Raw genomic sequence first — 16416 nt, forward strand, 5'->3', positions numbered from 1 at the left:
TTATTTAGTAGTAGGTTATGGTCTACTTTATCCAATGCCTTACTGTAGGCCAAGAAAATTATCTGAACAGTATTCCTCTGATCCACTAATTTATTTCTATTTGAACTTATCCGTGGAGGCTGAAAAGAATGAGGTGTGCTTTTATGTGTCCCCTGGAGGTCATGTGAGAGGAACGTGTTGTCATTTGTCCTCTGAAACCTCCCAGAATTGTGTGAGAACAGATCTTTCATGAACAGGCCATGGAAGAACATTCTCCCAAACCAATTGAAGAACGAAGGCCTAATGCAATGTGACTCTATCCTATGGTATAGGTAATCCCCAAGTTATGACAGTTCACTTAGTGACCATTCAAAGTTATGATTCCCCCTCCCCCCATACTTTAGACGAAGTCTTGAAATTATGAATGTTGCAGCACTGTGGCCATCCATACTTACGAATGACAGCAGGGGCACTGTAACATTCGCCCTACCTATTCCCCGCAAGCAAATCTCGCACTACTGATCTCATGTGATCTCGCAGTATAGTACATTAGGCTATAGTACATCTGTTTTCTGCTAACTGAGGCCTGTACTAGATCTGGCCGAAGAGCCCTTGCAGGCCGATGAGACTTTGGGGCAATGAAATAGCCTTTCTTGAGCCTCCCAACCTTTCCAATGTCGACGCGAAGTGTGTTTACAAGCCAAGGGGAGGCTTCAAGCAAAGAATTTTACCCCAAAATCTCATCACGGGGATCGAAGAACGGGCTGAGCGGGAGTCCTGCCTGCCAAACAGACGCCATGGAGCAGCTGTTCCAAGGTACACCGGGGAATGAACTTGTTTCAAAATTGTTTCAGTTCTCATGAGATCATCATGTCTATATCACACCACTGTAGGCATGTGGTATATAGAACATAATGGAATTTCTTGCCCAACAAGAGAAAATAAAGAAAAAATGTATTGGGAAAAGTGTGAAACTAATTATATGTAAATGAACACTATGTAACCCAAAACAAAGGAGAATGTGCTATAAGAAGATACAACGGAAAAAATTACAATGGGACATTCATTCCTTCTCATGGAAATAAGTTCCTTACATCTCAAAAAGTGATTGACACCAAAGAGAAGCCTTTTAAATGTTTGGAATGTGGGGCATGTTTTAGAACAAGCAGACAATTTACTTCCCATGAAAGGATTCACACTGGAGAGAGGGTATATAAATGCAGAGTCTGGTAACAGGTTCAGAAGATACAGTAATCTTATTTCCCATAAAAGGATCCACTAAGTAAATATTTACTCGTAGCAATGAACTTACTATCCACAAAACGATCCGTACGAGGGAAAAGCCATTTTAACGCATGGAGTGTGAGAAGCCCTTTACTCAAAATGGTAGCCTTATTTCCCATAAGATGATCCACACAGGAGTGAAGCTGTATAAATGCATGGAAAGTTGAAAGTTGAAAGACGCTATGTTTTCATTTGCATGCTGTGTTTCCTGAGATTGTTCGTGAAGAGACAGGTGAGTCCCTTATCCTTAACTGCTGGATGGAGGGCTAGGCTGGGCTGAAGCAGACGAGAAAAAGCGAGGTGAAAAGCTAAGGACAAGGGGCTCACCTGCCTCTCCACAAGACCTTTCGGGACACACATTGTGCAAATGTACTTGCAAACCCTAGCACGAGCAATAGCAGCTGTGCCTTCCCCCTTCCAAAACATGCCAGGATGTGATCTAAATAAGACCTGGCTTGACCTGCTATTGAAACTCTTTCCAGCTCTTTCTCAAAGTGTTATTGCAGCAGCTGCCTGAAAAATGCTTGCAACGGCTGCTGGATCCGGAGTGTCTTGTCCCATGCCTCTGCCTGCTGCCAGTGCCACCTGCAGCAGTTGAAAGCAAAAAGTGGGACTCACCTGCCGCCCCTTACACTGCGGAAGGCGGCAAAATGTAGAGAACAGCCACCGTCCCTTTGGGAAAGAGCCAGGAGGCGTTTCAATAGCAGTTCAAGCCAGGTCTTATTTAGATCACATCCTGGCATGTTTTGGAAGGAGGAAGGCACAGCTGCTATTGCCCGTGCTGGGGTTTGCAAGTTCTGCAGGATTTTTTAATATCTCCCTTCCAAAACATATGGATGACAGAGGAGTCCCGCTTTTGACACACTCACCACTCGCAGCAACTGACATGAGCGACTTATGGGGGCTCTTCATCCTCCTGACAGCAGTGCTTCGGCTGCCCTGCTGGGCTTCTCCTGCTTGACAGGGGAGGGGGGAGGCCCAAATCTATGGAGCACTCCTCTGCCACTGGCCTGCCAGGGCCCCTTCCTCAGCGGCTGCCACTGTAACCACGCCGCTTCCCCCACCACTGCATTCAGGCTGCTGAGCACTGTCCTGCGCATCTACTCTGCTGCAATTCTCTTCATTGCATTAAAAATTACTAACACACTAAACCATCTGGTCTGCAACCAGAGCCATTTAGACCCGTTTCCCATAGGAAAAAAAACATTGGGTGCCACAAAACCTGGGTGGGCGTGGCCAACTCCATGTCACTCATTCCCTCCAGTCTCATGACCCTTTAGCCATGCCTAACCAGCAGGTCATTAGGGCAGACAACCAGTTATTAATAAACAACCCACCGGGAACAACAACCCCCCCTCCCTTTACCTTCCCCTCTCTCCTCCCCCTCTGTATCTGTCTCTCTCTCCCTCCCACACTCTGTATCTCTCATCCCCCCCATCTTCCCTCTCTCCCCTCTCTGTATCTATGTCTCTCTCTCCCCCTCTGTATCTGTCTTTCTCTCTCTCTCTCCATCTATCTCTCCCCACTCTATGTCTCTCTCCCCCATCTTCCCCCTCTTTGTATCTCTCCTCTCCGCCTCTCTCTTCCTCTGTATCTCTCGACCCCTTTCCCCTCTCTGTATCTATGTCTCTCTCCTCCTCTCCTCTCTATCTCCCCTCTCTGTATCTCTCTCCCCCTCTATCTGTATCTGTCTCTCTGTCTTGCCCTCCCTCTCCCTCTCCCTCTCTCTCTGTATGAGATTCTCTCTGTCTCTGTCTGTCTCTGTGTGTGTATGTCTGTGTGTGCGAGCACGTGCACACCCAGCAAGTTCTCCTTGGGACTCTTCGCTACTCCTTTTTGTTCTTCTTGGCAACTTGCATCCTCCTCCACCTCCTCTCGCAACACACTGGCTGGCTGTGGCGGGGCTGGGAGCATGCGCACAAGTGGGAAGAGCCACCTCAAGCGGCCGGGCCTCATCATGAGGTAAAATTTCTGGAATATCCATGGATTTCAGCTTTCCCTCCATTTTGGAACTTTTTTTCTTTTTTGTTTTCCTTCACAGTCTTTCCGCAGATACAAGAGACGGGGTCACCCGGGGTGTTCATCAGAAGAGGCTGGAGGGGTCTCTGCCTTTTCTGCTTCCCCCGTTTGCTGTGAGGCTGAGGGAATAATTTGGGAAGGGCATCTGTATGTATTGAATTAAAGAAATAGAAAACAATAATTTTCCTCATTGTGGCTTCCCTTCCTGTGTCCCATCTTTCTCCACTTCAGGCTAACAAGAACAAGCTGTGTTTCCCAGAGAGCCTCCTGGTTCTTCTCTTCTGACAGGATTTGGACCCTTTTGAAGCCTCCACAGACGGTTCCTGGACAGGAAGGAGAGGAAGATGGCAGAATTGCTGCCTCTGGAGACCAAAAAGCTTTTCTCGTGCAGGGAGGCATTGAGAGGGGCCTTTCCTCCTACTCCCATGCCCATCATCCCTGCCCTTCCCTCAGATGCGCTCCTCTTTCCCGCGCTTTTCAGGGAATCCTGTAAATTTATGGAAAATCCACTAGAGGGCGCATTCTGCCAAGAGAAGGGAACTCCAGGCGCTTCCCCATTGGGCCACTGGAGGACGAAAGACAGGGCTGCCTTTGTAGAGGAGGCTTGGAAGGAAATGACGTCACACAACCTTGCCGCTCTAGGAGGCCGCACTTGCTCTCCTTAACCCCTGGCGCTCCGCAGGAGGCGGAGGACCTGCGGGAGAGTCTGGCGGGGGGAGATCAAGACGTTCCCCTGGTGAGTTGGGGGCTCTTCCGTGGGAAAAGGGAGGCGGAGGAGGGAGAGACCCTCGCCCGGCCCTCCTCCGGCTCACCTCCGGGTCCCATGCTCCCCAGCCGCCCCGTGTCCAGGGAGAGCCCGAGTGGGGGGAGGGGAGGGTCGGCCTTGCAGAGACCCAGCAGGAAGGGAGAGAAGCCGGGCGAGGAGGAGGCAGGATTCGCACCAGGCTCCCTGTCTCCGGAGGGGGAGAGAGGCGGGGCGGCCTCTCCAGCTGCCTCCTTCCAGGCCCTGCGCTGGGCTGAGCCTCTTGGGGCTCCGGGGAGGTTGTGTAAATGTTGTTCAGTGGCTGAATTCAATTTCTAATTCTTGGTATTTATTTTTCTTTCCCTCTCAGATACACAAAGTCGAAACCATTTGAAATCCTTGCAAACCAAAATTTTCTCTTGCTGGGAAAAAAAAAGAGCGGAATCCCTTGGAGGAATCAGTCCTGCAGCCCCAGAAATGGTCCCGTGAAGGAAAAAGCATCTGGAGACCCACCAGAGTCCTTGGAGCCATTTGGAGGTGCTCTGCAGGACAGAGAAAGGATGGAGACACAACCTTTTGCAAAGGAGGGAGCCGGAAAAGGCCCTTCAACTGCTCAGCCTGGGAAGGGGGGGGAGCTCTGGAGAAGGACTGGGCAGGAGATCCTGGAGGAGGAAACCATCCTCCCTTCAGAAATTCAGCCTTGGAAGTTCCTCCAATACTGGGAGGCTGAGGGTCCCCGAGGACTTTGCAGCCGGCTCCATGACTTTAGTAGGCAATGGCTGAGACCAGAAAAGCACACCAAAGCCCAGATGCTGGACCTGGTGGTTCTGGAGCAGCTCCTGTTCCTTCTGCCCCCAGAGATGGAGGGCTGGGTGCGGGAGTGTGGAGCAGAGACCAGCTCCCAGGCGGTGGCCCTGGCTGAAGGCTTCCTCCTGAACCAGGCAGAGGAGCAGAAGGAGCAGGTCAAGTTGCAGGTGAGACACTTTAGGGAGCTCAAAAAGAAATAAAAAATGCGTTCGAATGCTTCACCCCTCCTTCCCAAACTTCTCTGACATTCATAATATGTGACTATATCCCATCAATTCTTGTAGGATATTGTTCCATTGTTTTCTCACTCAACGTCACCAATGGATATTGGGGGCTTTGAGGTTGCATTCCGAATATAAGAATGCACTTCATGTCATGTGTTGTACATTAATTCTGCTTCTTCCATCCTTCCTCTATTTGAAGTGCTGCACTGTGGAGATCAGAGATCCCGAGGGAAAGAAGAATCCATCAAATCCCCCTCAGGACCTATTTTTCAGGAGGATCCCTTGGGAAGATCAAAATCAGGACACTTCAGGAGGTAATCCAAGCTCCTCCGATTTCCCAGAGAGATCCCATCTGTCTTACCTTATTCTCTTCTGTAGTATACCTCCTCTTATTTTGTTAAATATGCATTTTGAAATTAATTATTTCTTACAGAGAAACAAAGCATGAAGTTTTCGGGTTTTTACGTTGGAGATCAGACACTGGTTGAACTTCCAAATCAAGTAAGAAAGGGAAACATTATTAGATTTCCATTCTCCTTTCCTTCAGGAAGTGAAGCGGGTGTGCAGAGTTGGCTCTCCTTCTATTTCCCTCCCTTGTTTGGACTGGATTCTTTTTATGTTCCTGTGCGACATGGACAGCATGATTGCAGGTTCAAGTTGCTCTCAACCAGCATAGCTTCCTCTGTAGACTCTTACTGGGACACAATGGTTTGTCATTTCTGTCCACAGATTTTGGTTAGGAAATGTTTTTTAAAGACTACTAGTTAACTGGTTCTGGTTGGTACTCCTGCAACTATGAGTTTACAAGAAGTAATTTTTTAAAAGTGCTTCAAGAGGTAGGAATAAACGTATCACAGTGGTAGTAACTGCTAGAGACCCATTCTTTTTGCAATTATTTGATTTGGAGTTGTGCAAGGCTAATGAAAAATAACTAATTACTCACATTGCCACTTTACCATTTTTAAAAAGCCTTATTTATGACGAGTCATTCAAAAGATAAGCAAATCATATTAAAAAATAAAGCAGAATTTTAAAATCCAAAGAGAATGGCCACACAGAGCATGTAATCACAGTACTTTGGGCTACAAAATAATTTCCAATCCTCTGATTTGTGCCTGGATTAGGAGATCAAACATTCCCACTTTGCAAAGGTTTAGAAATGGCCTTCGCAGAGAATTTTCTCTTCTTTGGTTCTCCCATTCAGCCAATAGCTCAGACTACTAGATCAATAAATGATAGGGCGATAGATAAATTGATCCAGAGGTGGGATTACTGTACTGAAAGGCACTGAAAGTTCTGCTGAACAATCATCTTGGTAAAAGTTGCCCCAAATATTTCTTCAGTCAAACAACTTTGGAGAATTGTCCATTTTATCACCTAAATTTAGGATTTGTATGACGCACAGCCATACAAATCTTTGTGGAAATCTTTGCTTTGGGGACAGTGGAGCAGAATAACAGAATTGGTAGGGATCTTGGAGATCTCCTAGTCCAACCACCTTCTCAGACAGGAAGCCCTATAATGGCTGTCCAATTTCTTCTTAAACTCCTCCAGTATTGCAGCATCCATAACTTCTGGAAGCAAGTCATTCCATTGATTAATTGTTCTCACTGTCAGGAAATTTCTCTTTAGTTGCAGATTAGTTCTCTCCTTGATTAGTTTCCATCCATTGCTTCTTTTTTTTTTATTGAAAAAGTTTTTCAAATACAGATTTTTCCCCCTTTCCCCCCTCCCCCTCCCCTCCCCCCATGGCTTCTCCAAGATGAAATCCAAATTGATATCACATTATATAATACTTTACCACCCTTTTACACCACCCCCTATGTGCTAAACATTTCTTTCTAACATTATTATTATATCCCCCGTATACTATACATTTCAAAACAGCATTCGGCTATAAAACTATATAATAGATCCTAATTTGGCATTTATTCTACTCATAATCTACCCATTTCCTCCACCCCCATATGTATATCTCTTAATTCAAATCTTTTAAGTATATTAATATCTAAACATAACATCCGTTTTCCTAAACTAAGCAATCAGTAACCTAACCTATCTCCTTGTACCATATCAATTTTGTTTCACCCACTTTCCTGCAGGTCTACCATACATAATATATTTAATATCTTTATTCTTCTGCCCGTATCACTAAAAGATATTTCCATATATAAATAAAATCCTCAAATGACTTTAAATTTGTATTCCATATAGTATCTTCTGTAATGTCTTTCAACTAGATTGTTAATTCCATTGACCATGTTCGGGTAACATCAAATCCTGCTTCCAACAGTGTATTTAGTATCTTCAATTACCATCTGCCCCCATCATTGGTAAGTATTTCTGTATATAACCCCCCACCCGAGTGACTTTATATTTATATTCCATATGGTATCTTCTGTAATGTCTTTTGTCTAGATTATTAATTCCAACAACCACGTTAGGGTAACAACCAGATCATCTGCATGCCCCTATTCCATAGTTCTCTTGCCTTGTAGCTCAACATATGCGTAGTCCATCTTTCATAGAGTCCATAATAGAAAGTTCCAGTCCACTCAATCGCAGGCCATCTTCCACATCCCAAAGACACCAGCACTGCAGAGATCTGTTATTCTTCTCAAAATAGTATAAGTCTTTTATTTGCCTCCGTTATGTTTTCATGTATCTGCCTTCTATAAGTCCCACTTATTATATTAAATCGTCTCTAAATAACTGGCATTAGTCTGTTGGGAAAAAAGGTTTTTTAGTTTAAAATTTTTAAGTTTTGTAGAACCTGCTTCTTCTTTTCTTAACTTGTTGTGGCTTAGATCCCCACCATGGTTGCTTTTTTAAGACTTGTATGTTAACTGATTGAATTACATGCTGGTCTTTAACTTGATAAGACATCAAATCAAGATCCAAAGCCGCCTCTCTTATATTTATAGGTGATCCCACTATAGCCTCTGAGGGTAAATCCAAAAGCGGCTCATCCAAAAAGCCCTCTGTAACTTGTTGTTTTTCCATTACCTCCATCTCCATCTGCTTACTCTGAGCTGCAATCTCTTGTTCATTTCTCTGGTTTCTCTTCAAATCGTATAAATCTTTCGCCTTTTCCATCCATTGCTTCTTGTCCCGCCTTCAGGTGCCTTGGAGAATAAGTTGGCCTCCTCTTCTTTGTGGCAGCCCCTTAGATATTGCAACACTGCTATCATCTCATCCCTAGTTCTTCTTTTCATTGAACTAGATATATCCAATTCCAGCACTGTTTTTTATATGTTTTAGCCTCCAGGACCCTAATCATTTTGGTTCCTCTTTCTAAAGTCTCAAGATCTTTTTACATTGTAGTAGCCAATACTGGATGCCAAGTGCTGTCTTACCAAAGCATTATACACCCTTGATTTTCATTTTGTTAGATGGGGCCCAATCTGTCGATTCTTCTATTGTTATTCCTGTCAATTTAGTCTTGTCTTCAAATTTGAGGACTTCCCCTTCTATCCTCTTGTCTAAATCATTGATTAAGATGATCAGATACTGCAAATCATCCTGTTCTGTTCTTTTTTCCGTGTTCAGGAGAGTCTTGTGTCCTTTGAGGAGGTGGCTGTGTATTTCTCTGAGGAGGAATGGTCTCAGCTGGATCCTGACCAAAAAGCGCTGCATTCGGAAGTCATGCTTGAAAACCATAGGAACGTGGTCTCTCTGGGTAAGAGTTTTCTAGTCCCCAATCAGAGAACTCAAGAAGACAGATTATAGTTAGTTTTTTATTTTAAAAAATCACTAATCCAATATTATTTACTTGGAAGGAGAAGGAAACGATTTGGCCTTCTCGTTTTCCAAAGAAGGAAAGAGGTCAATGTCTCTTTGTTTAAACTCTTTCTTTGAATGAGGTGTACCCTTATGTGTCCTCTGGAGGTCAACTGAGAGGAATGTGTTGTCATTTGTCCTCTGAAACCTCCCAAAATTGTGTGAGAACAGAACTTTCATGGTCAGACCATGGAAGTATATTCTTCCAATTCAAGAACGAAGGCCTCATGCAATGTGACTCAGTGTATCCTAGGATATAGGTAATCCCGGAGTTATGACAGTTCACTTAGCGACCATTTGAAGGTATGATTTACCCCCCTCAATACTTTAGACCCAGTCCTAAAATTACGAATGTTGTACCACTACGGCCATCCACAGTTATGAATGACAATAGAGGCACTGCAACATTCGCCCTACTTATTCCCCCACCCTACTCTGTGACGATGTAGCGAGCCATCAGTTCCTTTGCCTGCTTTGGTACATTTTCAAAAAACATAGGGCTAAAGCGATGAGAAATCTTGCACTACTGATCTTGTGTGATCTCGTACTATAGTACATTAGGCCTCTGTTCTCTGCTAACTGAGGCCTGCACAAGATCCGGGGCAAAAGGCTTTGCAAACAGAGGGATGAACTCTTCGTTTTCAAAGACTTTTCCCCCCGATCACCACCACGTGGATTTGTAACTGACAAACCAATCACACTCAACATGTAGTTCTCAATGAAACTGCATCTACATGGAGGGAAGTATGCAGTGGGATAGCCCAAGTCTCTCTCTTAGGCCCAGTACTCTTCAACATCTTCATCAGAGGTAGTATTTAGCCAGTTTGCACTGGTTCGCCAGTACCGGTGGTTGCCATTTCCTGGAGGTCAGAGAACTGGTAGCGATGGCTGACTGGCCACGCCCCTGAACCAGTCCCCCTGTCGCTGGTTGCTCACCCCGCCCGATGCTTGCCCCGCCTCACCTGCGCAACTCTGGCGGCTATGAGAGACTCTAGCCTGCGTGGGGAGAGCGGCCTGGCAAGCTTTTCAGCCCGTCTGCTGAGAGGAGCAGCTGACCCAGGTGGGTGGTGTCCACCGGGGAAGGGTGACAGGGAATGGGGCTGCCAGGCCGACCACGATTCCCATGGGCCTCGGCAGGGGAGCGCAGAGTCCTGGGGCCGTTGCTAAGGAGGCGACTGGGAGTGGGCTTCCTCCTCCTCTGGGCACAGAGTGGCTTTTGCAGCCAGGCGGTCTCAGGGGTTGCAGGGCGTCCCGGAATGCCTTCCCGCGCCTGCTGGTGGCGCTTCATGTTGCTGCGAAGCTTGCTGGGCTGACCCCCCTCCCCACCAGGCTAGCATCTCCCGAAGCCGCCGGCGTTGCAGCCACACACACACACACACCCTCGCTTGGAGCTTCAAGTGGCGAACAGCAGCAGGAGTGAGCTCTCAGCACTTTTTCCAGTGGTGGGAAAACGTTCTGAGGGGGAATTCTCACTCACCTTTCAACCTCTGGAGCTCGAAGAGGCGGGGGGGCGGTAGTGAATCAAAGCGTTGGGTGAAAGGTGAGCAAGGATTCCCCCTCAGAACTTTTTTCTGCTACTGGAAAAAGTGCTGAGAGCTCGCTGCCGCTGCTCCCACCATAACTCAGAGTGTTCCAATATTTCAGAGGCTATCATTAAGAAGAAGAGGGAGTCAAGCTATTCTCCAAAGCACTTGAGGGCAGGACGAGAAGCAATGTGTAGAAACTAATCAAGGAGAGAAGAATCGCCCAAAGAGATGGCTGCACACATGGATGCTGCGGCTGGGCGCTCTTTCTTTCAGTGTATGATGTGGATGATTCTGGGGGTGTTCTGGATTTTTGAAGTTTTTAAGAAGAGATTGGATAACCATTTGTCTGAAATGGTATAGGGTTTCCTGCCTAAGCATGCGGTTAGAATAGAAGACCTCCAAGGTCCCTTCTAACTCTGTTATTCTATTCTATTTTATCTCGTGCAGTCCTCAGTTCGTAGAAAACTCAGGCCTAAAGTTCTATGGTGTGGGACCAGTAGAATGAGAGCGTGCACTCCTGAACCTGCGTGATCTGGCACTAAGGTAGTTTAGGCCTCTGTTCTCTGCTAACTGAGGCCTGTACCTTTTCTGGCCTAATTGTTCCCAAACCACGAAGCAGACTCCTTATCCCAACAAAAATCCCTTTTTATTAAGTTACTGTGAATTTCTCTCATTCACACTCAGCAAAGTCTTTCAAGGGGGAATTTACAGTAACAGACCTTATCTAGCTTGGAGAGATGTCAGGCCAATATCTTCAAAACTGGGCAAGGAGTCTCCGAGAGTCACAAACCAATTAGGGGAACTACCGTATTTTTCGGAGTATAAGACTCACTTTCCCCCCCCTAAAAGAGGATGAAAATTTGGGTGCGTCTTATACACTGAATGTAGCCCCGCCCATCCTCCGGCCCCCCAGAAAATAGGGTGTACTGAGGCAGCAATAGGCTATGGCAATCCCTGCAGCCTGAAACAGGTGAGGCCGATCCAACCGACAATCAGTTGCTTGTGCTAATCAGGCTGTGATGAAAATGAAAATGAAACAGACTTTTTGCTGCAAAGAGGCAAATTGCTGCAAGGCAGAAGTAGATTTTTCTTTTCTTGTTTTCCTCCCCAAAAAAGGTAGGCGTGTCTTATAGTCCGGAGCATTTTATACTCCAAAAAATACAGTAATTGTCTCCTGCAAACTCCACTCCCCTTTCACACCTCTAAAGAGCGCTTACAAGCTAAGCTTATTCCTTAACTCAAAACTGACTTTGAGTGGGATTTGCATATAGATAGATAGATAATTGTAAAGAAAGATATTTCTAGATATTTTCAAAGCTTTCATGACTCATGAATATAGAAATCATCATGTCTATATCATACCACTATAAGCATGCAAAATACAACATAATGGAATTTTGGAAACATTCAGAAGAATATTCGTTGACTTTCTACAGTTTGATCTTTTTCTCTAACCTTGTTATCGTTTTCATTTCTCTTTTCCTTTGAAGGTAATAATGGGCAGGAGAATCAAGATTCCTGTGAACTGTTCCAAGTGACCAATGCTAAAGATGAAACAGAGAAGTTTGGATTTCGAATGGAATTCGAAAGCCATGAGAGAAGCCAGTCAAATAATTGGAATCAGGATAGCTCATATTCCACTGATGCTCCAATGCAAGACTTTCTTGCCCAACAAGAGAAAATAAGGAAAAAATATATTGGGAAAAGTGTAAACGAAGACTATTTAACCCAAAACAAAGGAAAAGATGCTATAGGATACAATGGACAAAATTACAATGGGACATTCATTTATTCTGTTGAAAATAACTTCTTTACATCTGAAAAAGTGATTCACACAAAAAAGGAGCCTTATGAATGTTTGGAATCTGGAAAACATTTTGGAACAAGCTGGCAACTTACTTCCCATGAAATGATTCACACTGGAGAGAAACTGTGTTCAGAATCCCCTGTAGCCCAGTCCCTCCAAGCAGCAGGAGAGAAACCCTATAAATGCATGGAGTGTGGAAAGACCTTTGCTCAGCGCAGGTATCTTGCTTCCCATAAGATGATCCACACAGGGGAGAAACCCTATAAATGCATGGAGTGTGGAAAGACGTTTGCTCAAAGAGGTAATCTTGCTTACCATAAGATGATCCACTCAGAAGAGAAACCATTTAAATGCATGGAGTGCGGACAGACCTTTGCTCATAGAAGTAAACTTAATTCCCATAAGATTATCCACGCAGGGGAGAAGCCATACAAATGCATGGAGTGTGGAAAGACCTTTTCTCGAAGAAGTAATCTTATTTCCCATAAGATGATCCACACAGGGGAGACGCCGTATAAATGCATGGAGTGTGGAAAGACCTTTATTTATAGCAATGGACTTAGATACCACAAAATGATCCATACAGGAGAGAAACCATATACATGCATGGAGTGCGGAAAGACCTTTGCTCAACGCAGTTATCTTGCGTCCCATAAGATGATCCACACAGGGGAAAAGCTATTTAAATGTATGGAGTGTGGAAAGACCTTTGCTCGAAGAGATAATCTTATTTCCCATAAGATGATCCACACAGGGGAGAAGCCATTTAAATGCATGGAGTGTGGAAAGACCTTTGCTAAAAGAGGTAATCTTGCTTACCATAAGATGATCCACTCAGAAGAGAAACCATTTAAATGCATGGAGTGTGGAAAGACCTTTGCTCATAGAAGTAAACTTAATTCCCATAAGATTATCCACACAGGGGAGAAGCCATACAAATGCATGGAGTGTGGAAAGACCTTTTCTCGAAGAATTAATCTTATTTCCCATAAGATGATCCACACAGGGGAGACGCCGTATAAATGCATGGAGTGTGGAAAGATGTTTACTAAGAGTAGTTCTCTTACTTCTCATAAGATGATCCACACAGGGAAGAAACCATTTAAATGCATGGAGTGTGGAAACAGGTTTGCTCAGAGCAGTGGACTGGCTAACCACAGAAAGATCCACACAGGGGAAAAGCCATTTAAATGCATGCAGTGTGGAAAGACTTTTGCTCAACGCCGCTATCTTGCTTCCCATGAAATGATCCACACAAGAGAAGCCGTATAAATGCATGGAGTGTGGAAAGATGGAAGCCATAGACCTGAGCGAGTCTGTGGAGTGGAAATACCAGAGCATTCTCCACAGCCAGATCTTGGAGCGGCTGCCTGAGAAATTCAACAAGCTGAACTTGGGCAGCCTGGGGCATTCACACCAGATCAGGAGCGGCTGGAAGACCCATAAGGAGCCAACTTTGACAATATTCCAAGTGCGGTCTTACAAGACATTGTAAAGCTGTACTAACACTTCATGTGGTCTTGATTCTATCTTAATGCAGCCTATGATTGAGTTGGGTTGTTTGGCAACTGCTGACTCATGTTTAAGTGATTGTCCACCAGGACTCCAAAATCCCCGTTGCACTTTCTACTGTTGAGCCAGGTATCACCTATTCTATGCCTATGTATTTAGTTTTTCTTTCCCAAATAAAGAACCTTACATTTCTCAAATATTGTTTCTCATTTTCCTAGATGGGGTCCAATTTGTTGTGCCTTCCGTATCTTGAGCCTATCTTCTATCAATATCAACTATCTTGAGTGTTGGTATTCCTGTCAATTTGGTCTTGTCTGCAAATTTAATGAGTTCCTGTTTTATTCCCTTGCCTAAATCATTGATGAAGTTGAATAGATCTTGCGAATCCTCCTGTTCTCTTCTTTTTTCTGTGTTCAACAGTTCCCCTCGTTGAAATGTGCCCACCAGGCTTTCGCGCATTCCATCAGCCGAGGGCTCAGGGTAGGGGCGGGGGGGTGGCGGCTATTATAAAGGAAAGTCTTTGTCCGAGGGAGGCCACTGTACCTCAGATAGCCGGATGTGAGTCCCTCCTTGTGGGCTTGCTGATTGCGTACCTGGCTCCCTGCCACGTAGCGGCAGCCCTGCCCGAGCTGCTCAATGTAATAGCCGAGGTGGCGGTGGATACCCCCAGACTTATGGTCATGGGGGATTTCAACCTGCCATCTGTCAGTGAAATGTCAGAGGCAGCTCGGGAGTTCATGGCTTCCATGACGGCCATGGACCTGATCCAGTTAGTTCAAGGTCCTACTCACATGGGGGACACACTCTGGACTTGATTTTTGTCTCTGGTCAGTGGCTGAATGATCTAGAAACAGAGGATATAGCCATCAATCCCTTGTCATGGTCAGATCACTCCTTTGACTAGACTTTCGAGCCGCTACCCTCCGCTGAAGGGAGTCGGAACCGACTAGGTGGTTCTGTCCCAGGTGCCTGATGGATCCGGATAGATTCCGGACAGAGTTTGGGCCATTCCCTGAGGCTCTGGCTCACGACTCGACAAGCTCAGACTCAACCAAGACGAGAGTGGCAATCCCTTCCACACTGAGGGCAGATACATTCTGTCCCCTGCCCAGCCCCCAGATTTTGCTGCTTCCGGTACTGTCTCTTTGCCTCAGCCTACTGAACAAGTGTCTCTTCTAATTGGAGAAGGCCATGCTGCGTCTTTAGCCTCCAAGCTGAACAGTTGGAGGTCAAGGTTTCCCAGTTGTTAATGTCCATTCCCAGGGCCTTTAGATCCCTCTTGCAGATATCTTTATATCGCAGCTGTGGTCCTTTGAGGAGGTGGCTGTGTATTTCTCTGAGGAGGAATGCTCTAAGCTGGATCCTGACCAAAAAGCGCTGCATTCGGAACTCATGCTTGAAAACTATAGGAATGTGGTCTCTCTGGGTAAGAGTGTTCTTATCCTGAATCCAAGAGTTCAAGAAGACAGATTATAGTTTTTTTTAAATTAAAAAATCAATAATCAGATATTGTCTCCTGGGAGGGAGAAGGAAAGGATAAGGCCTTCTCGTACTCTAAGGAAGGAAAGAGGTCAATGTCTCTTTGCTTAGATTCTTTCTGTGCCATTTCTTATCTGTAGTTTTCCATTTAGAATAGAATAGAATAAGAGTTGGAAGGGACCTTGGAAGTCTTCTAGTCCAATCCTACACCACCTGAAATAAATGGTTATCTAACATCTTCTTAAAAACTTCCAGTGTTGGAGCATTCAGAATTTCTGGAGGCAAGTTGTTCCACTGATTGTTCTAACTGAGGAAATTTCTCCTTAGTTCTAAGTTGCTTCTCTTCTTGATTAGTTTTCCCCCATTGCTTCTTGTTCTACCCTCAGGTGCTTTGAAGAATAGTTTCACTCCCTCTTCTTTGTGGCAATGCCTGAGATATTGGAACACTGCTATCATGTCTCCCCCTAGTCCTTTTCATTAAACTAGACATACACAGTTCCTGCAACCGTTGTTCATATCTTTTAGCCTCCAGTCCCCTAATCATCTTTGTTGCTCTTCTCTGCATTCTTTCTAGAGTCTCAACATTTTTTTTACATCGTGACGACCAAAACTGAATGCACTATTTTAAGTGTGGCCTAACCAAGGCATTATAAAGTGGTCTTAACACTTCATGTGATATTGATTCTATCCCTCTGTTTATGCAGCCTAGAATTGTGTTGGCTTTTTTGGCAGCTGCTGCACACTGCTGGCTCATATTTAAATGGTTGTCCACTAGGACTCCAAGATCCCTCTCACAGTTACTATTGAGAAAGGTACCACATATACTGTACCTGTGCATTTTGTTTTTCTTGCCTAAATATAGAGCCTTACTTTTTTCAGCATTGAATTTCATTTTGTTAGATAGCACCCAATGTTCAAGTCTGTCACGATCCTTCTGTATCTTAAGCTTATCTTCTGAAGTGTTGGCTATTCCTGCCAGTTTGGTGTCATCTGCAAATTTGATGAGGTCCCCATCTATCCCCTCGTCCAAGTCATTGATGAAGATGTTGAAGAGTCCTGGGCCTAAAACAGAGCCTTGGGCTACCCCACTGCATACTTTCCTCCATGTAGCTACAGTTCCATTGAGGACTAAACGTTGAGTGCAGTTGGTCAGCCACTTAAGTATCCATCTGGTGGTGATGCTGTCTAACCCACATTTTTCTACTTTATCTAGTAGTAGGTTATGGTCTACTTTATCCAATGCCTTACTATAGGCCA

General features: G+C 45.0%; 1 protein-coding gene across 1 annotated transcript in view; it reads left to right on the top strand.

The window, feature by feature from the left end:
- Positions 1-3849: 3849 nt before the first annotated feature.
- LOC132710687 (uncharacterized) overlaps positions 3850-16416 on the top strand; it is a 28798-nt gene continuing 16231 nt past the window's right edge. Inside the window, exons 1-7 of the mRNA XM_087884938.1 lie at positions 3850-4018; positions 4395-4998; positions 5255-5369; positions 5489-5556; positions 7296-7388; positions 8605-8734; positions 11852-13431. Coding sequence (XP_087741064.1) covers positions 4585-4998; positions 5255-5369; positions 5489-5556; positions 7296-7388; positions 8605-8734; positions 11852-13431 — 2400 coding nt within the window. The 5' untranslated portion in view covers positions 3850-4018; positions 4395-4584. The remainder of the gene's footprint in view (positions 4019-4394; positions 4999-5254; positions 5370-5488; positions 5557-7295; positions 7389-8604; positions 8735-11851; positions 13432-16416) is intronic.

This window comes from Pantherophis guttatus, chromosome 2 (genome assembly GCF_059756535.1).
Source record: "Pantherophis guttatus breed Tessera chromosome 2, ASM5975653v1, whole genome shotgun sequence".
In the NCBI taxonomy this organism is placed as follows: domain Eukaryota; kingdom Metazoa; phylum Chordata; class Lepidosauria; order Squamata; family Colubridae; genus Pantherophis; species Pantherophis guttatus.